Raw genomic sequence first — 5,350 nt, 5'->3', positions numbered from 1 at the left:
TACAAATAACTCCAAATTTCGTATCAAAATGGTTACTAATTTAGGACTATTTTGTCACCATAATTAATGAGTCCTAAAATAGTCACACCATATACAACTCTTTTGCGACTACACTGTTACTAAAACATACACAACTTGCGACTAAAGTGCGACTAAGTATTTGATCCAAGAACTCTAAACGGTCGCAAACAAGGCGCAAATTGATCCAAATATGTAAGGTTATTACAGTCGCAAATGAGTCGCTAACGTCCGTTCGTTGCTCTTTGGTCACACATTTGCAACGATATTCACCAGTCACAGCTTAGTCGGTAATTTGCGACGATAAATTTATAGTCACCATATAATCGCAAATTAGCGACTATAGTGATACACGGAAATTTTGCGACCGTTTTTTTGCGACCAATGGAAATAGTCGTTATTCAGTTGCAAAACCCTCTTTTGCGACCGTTTAGCGACTAATTTCACAGTCCCTTGAAGTGTTTTCAACGCGGATCTGGCGTTGTAGGCAATCATCATACCTTGAGGATATGTCTCATAGCTAGAGTTACTGTTACAAACACTTAAAGACACGATTATTTTTGTCAACATCCTTGTCGTCGTAGCCACTTTGTTTGACTATTCCTTTTGTGTCTCTTTAACAACCACTTTCTTTGACTCTTCCTTTAGGCGATTCTTTTCTTCTTTAATACCTTCGCAAATTCCTCTGCCACAATTTTATCTACTAGTCTTTGAATGAATTTTTTCCGATTCTCTTCTTCACATGAGCCGATTTATCACTTGTAGGGCTTGTACGTTGCTTTCATGCTGCAATGATGAGAGATCTAAAACCTCTATTGAAAGGATGCCAACACCAATGGTCTCAAAGACGTAACGTTCGCCGTAAATTGCTGCTTCTTTGATGATGTAGACATCAAATCAAAAGATCTTTTACTTCATCAAAATTCTCTCACACATGTGATTAGATGCCTTCTCATGCACAAGATCAAGTGGATCTCTCTGATAATTCTGAAGAATTGCTAAGAGCTTACTAGTGCAAACACCTTCCGGATTCTTTTCTTTAGAGAATACGGAGCGGATAGAAAACCATAATGCTTATTATGAAAAGCTTTATGGTTTTTGTCCATTCGTTTGGAACGAGCTTTTAGCTTTTGCAACTCATAATCCTGAGATTGCAGAATAGGATTTCACACTTTGTTGGTTTTTCGGCAACGCCAATCCTCTAACGCTAAAAACCGTTAATCGCCACTCTATTTACCGCAAATACTCCCTTAAATTTTCACAAGTTGTCTCTAGTTTCAAAGATGGTCTGTTCACTTGCAATTGAGCTAGATCTTCCTTTCATCAGAGTGAAGTCTAATCCTATGAACTGGATGCCTCCACAAATAAAACTTATTGCTAGCTATAATAGGTTTTCATAATTTCATTAAGAATCAAAATAATTTGGGTGATTGATTGCTCGAGTAATTAACCGATACACTTAACCGCAAGGTAGTATATACAGGGTCGATCTACAAGAACCAATGGTACACTAAAGATTTCCGAGACTCGTTCTTAGCTAAAGCGAAAAGTTGTTTTGTTTGGTTTTCGGAATTGAAAATAAAAATGTAAATAAAATAGACGATTAAGCTTATGAATTAAAGATATCGGATATTTCAAAAGATAATAACTAGCGGGATAAACGAAACAAGGAATTCATAAACGAAGAACCGTTCTCAACTATGAACACAATTCTAGACTAACTCTTTCTCAAGACATTAGTCACTAAATTCGACTATTCAACTACTAAACTTTCATTTGTAGTTTCCTAATTAACGAGTTAGTTCATTTCGTTCACAATGCGGTCTAACATCAACTTTCGTTGGCTAGATACACATTGCTCAATTTACATTCATTCAGGCATTCTATCGAACACTTTTGATGCATAGAAAAATCTATGTTCTAAACAGGGTGATCAATCCTATTATAGCATTAAGAATATGTAAATTGAAGAACCTATTGATGGAGAATTCCTTATGACAATCTATTCACTAATCCATTGAATTTCTACTTAGAACCCTAAAACCCAATTGGAGAACTACTCACTCATTGCAAAAGAAACAACAAAAATAGATGTAAAAGAAAACATAGTTCAATTAAATATAAATGAAATAGGGTTTAGAAATCTTCTCTAAATTGTTAAGAAGGATGAATCTCTAATCCCAAAGTGCTTACAGAAGAGAAGTCTCAAAAAGTTGCAGAAAAAAAAGAATGTGTTCTGAAAATTTAGGTCTCCGGGTTTTTATACCCAATTACAGAAAATAGAAGATAATTTCGGTTAAGGAAAACCGGAATTGGGCATCAGGCAGTTGCCCGATGAGATTTGCCTGATGCTATTCTCCAGCGGATTTTTGGGCAGGAAACCAGAATTGTGCATCAGACAGTTGCCCGATGAGATTTGCCTGATGCCATTCTCCAGCAGATTTGGGCAGAAAACTGAAATTGTGCATCAGACAATTGCCTGATGAGATTTGCCTGATGCCATTTTCCAGAATTGTCTTGAATCACCATATTCCCATTTCATCTCCGAACGCCCGTTTTTGATACGAAAAGCCTCCAACTCCAGCATAGCTTCCTAAAACCTGTAGAGACTCGTTAAAGGACTAAAAGACTCTAAAAACATACTTTGACTTTATAAAAGATATGATCTAGGAAAGAAAGCAAAGACTCAAAACCTATAAAAACACAACATATCAGTGATGATTTTAACGCTAATGCATCAACATGAAATGGAAACGTACATAGGCAATAATAAGAAGATGTAAATATGACCGATGAGGTATAGGCGAAAACATCAACAACAAAAGCATATATGGCATTTGTGCACCATAACCAACCAAATAACATATACGTTATAGACGATCGTTCCTAATTTGGTTTTTTTTTTTTTTTTTTATATGTGCAGGTCTATTATGTAAACAAGTTATATGTGTGCTTAAGACTTTAACATTTTTAAAGGATACATCAAAGTTTAATAAATTTCCATAAGCTTTTTGGCTATTTCTTATAAATCGGACACATAGACATAAGAAATCTAGTAGTAAATAAAATAACGAGGTGAGATTTCTAATGAAATTTGCTGACTTACAAAAAAACACACAGATTCATATTTTGTAGTATCTCAAGACTTTAAACCAGAAAAAAAAAAAAAAAAAAAATCTCAAAATAGACATAAAATTAAGAGTACATAGTATATAATAATAACAAGCAACAAGAACTCAAAAGGCATATCAAGTAGTAAATTCCTCACCAAGACCGTAAGCATCCGTGTAACCAGCATGGGCATGCCCGTGGCCATGATGATGGTCATGGTCGCCACCAGCCTTTGCTTCCTTTAACACTTTCTGAACTTTCTCCGGGATAGGTTCTTCAGTAACCCGTCTGGTGGATCTCGGGAGAAGAGAGACAAATTCTGAAATGTAATCTGCAAGCTCACCGGATTTGCTTTCCTGCATCATCAAAATGACCACAAGTTTTGAGGACTCAAACCCAAAAAACCACGCTAAGTAAAACAACGAAAAATTTGTGTGAGTACTCTCAGTCTCAGATATATACCCTTGAATGATTCAAGTGCCAGTAAGAGCTCTACATCTAATCGGAAACGTCAAAATTTCAGATTAATGTGACATTTCTATTTTACAACTAAAAAAACTCAACAAGTATATCGAATGAAGGTAAAACCCACATGTTTGTGTTCTTCAAACAAGTCAAGCAGCACAAAAATAGGAGCTAAAGATGCTCTGCTCCTATCGACTAGAGAGCAGGATGGTGCAGATATAAACTAATGGCAGAACAATAAGATTTTAACAACCTTACCGATAGTTAATTACGACGCTCTAAATTCTGAAATAGGGTGTGGTTATAACCTTACTCATTATATACTAGAGATGGATTCAGTTGAATTTCGTTACTTGATTTTAGTATAAACACAACCTTTTGCTTTGACCAATTCAGTAAAGCTAAAAGTCCAAAGAATCTCTAACCTGAGGCCACCGGCTGCCTGAATGTGTGACAAACTTTGCTTTTGGAAGAGCCTTAGCTACACGTTGACCCTCATCGCTCCATTCTTTAGACCCTTCACTAGACCAAATCACTTGCATCGGAATACCATTAATCCCATCTGAATTACCCCACTGAGCCATGTCAAAGCTATGGTTTAACTTCTTTAACGAAGCAACAACAGCTTCCCTCCCATTTCTTCCCTTCAATAGTATCCTATGAGCATCAATTTGCGATAAAGTCATCTCCTTTGAGCAACGGAAACTCACTAGCTTCTCAAAACCAAACGAAAACCCTAACAAAACCTCTCGAATCCCCGGTACATTCAAAATCCACAACGGCAAAGCTGGACTAATACTAGAGTCAATAAGTGTTACACTTCGAACACTTTGCGAATTCTCAGAAACCCAATTCGAAGCCAAACCTAAAGCAGAATCATGAAGAACCAAATGCACAGGAGCTAAACCCAAAGTATCAATCACTTGACCTAAAACTCTAGCAGTTTCTTCACTCCCTAATTCAATAGCTTTAAAGCTTCTCCTTTTCGAATTCTGAAGCTTAATAATCTCCTCATAAGGCAAATCTCCAGTTTCAATCATTTGATCAAAAGCCCAAAACACACCTTTCTCTTGAATCAAACCATAAACTTCCTTAACCCTAGCAACAAACCCTATCTCTCTATCTCCACCAACAACAACCATTGACTTATCTGAGAACCCATTTCCAGGTAAATCAATAGCAACACCATGAAACCCTTTTGATCCAAGAGCCTGAATCATTTCCTTAAACGCAAACGAACTTAGACCTAACCCATGAACGATTACAACATTCTCTGTATGAATCGAACCTGATTCAGCTACAAAGACTTCAATTGGTGGCTCGTTTGGGTTTACTTGGACTTTGATTGTTCGTCCATCTGAGTAATGTTGACGAAGAGCTGGTGGGAGTGAGAGAAACCAAGATCTTGGATCGTTTTGAGAAGAGAAAACAGAGAGAGATATGAAGATGATTGTGGCGAGTGAGACGATTAGTGTAGAGTAGAACCAAAATGGGAAAGGGTTTTGAGATTGGGGTTTTGGGTTCTTCATGGTTGATTCAGATTTCGTAAAGTCTGAGTCTTTAGCTTTATTATTCGGTGGATTGAGGGTTTTTGGTTCCTCTTCTTCTTCTGTTATAATCGCCATTGAAGAAAGCTTGGAACTTGAGAGAATGTGAGAGAGAAAGTGAGAGAAGTGGTGATGTCTTTTAGGACAAAGGTATTATAATAATAAAAGAGCAGACTTTTCTGCAAAAGTGATCAAGAGAACATCATTCA

General features: G+C 36.7%; 1 protein-coding gene across 1 annotated transcript; it reads right to left on the bottom strand.

Annotated features, from left to right (window-relative positions):
• Window positions 1-3,074: 3,074 nt before the first annotated feature.
• Window positions 3,075-5,350, bottom strand: LOC9330680 (protein AUXIN RESPONSE 4). The gene is made up of 2 exons (XM_002891885.2): window positions 4,020-5,350; window positions 3,075-3,485 (listed from the first exon to the last, which is right to left on the bottom strand). Exons 1-2 carry the CDS (start codon window positions 5,217-5,219, stop codon window positions 3,267-3,269), a joined length of 1,419 nt encoding a protein of 472 aa, XP_002891931.1. The 5' UTR covers window positions 5,220-5,350; the 3' UTR covers window positions 3,075-3,266.

Source organism: Arabidopsis lyrata (genome assembly GCF_000004255.2).
Source record: "Arabidopsis lyrata subsp. lyrata unplaced genomic scaffold ARALYscaffold_1, whole genome shotgun sequence".
Classification (NCBI taxonomy): Eukaryota; Viridiplantae; Streptophyta; class Magnoliopsida; order Brassicales; family Brassicaceae; genus Arabidopsis; species Arabidopsis lyrata.
Note: the sequence above shows the minus strand (reverse complement) of the source record. Positions and strands in the feature narration are given on the sequence as shown.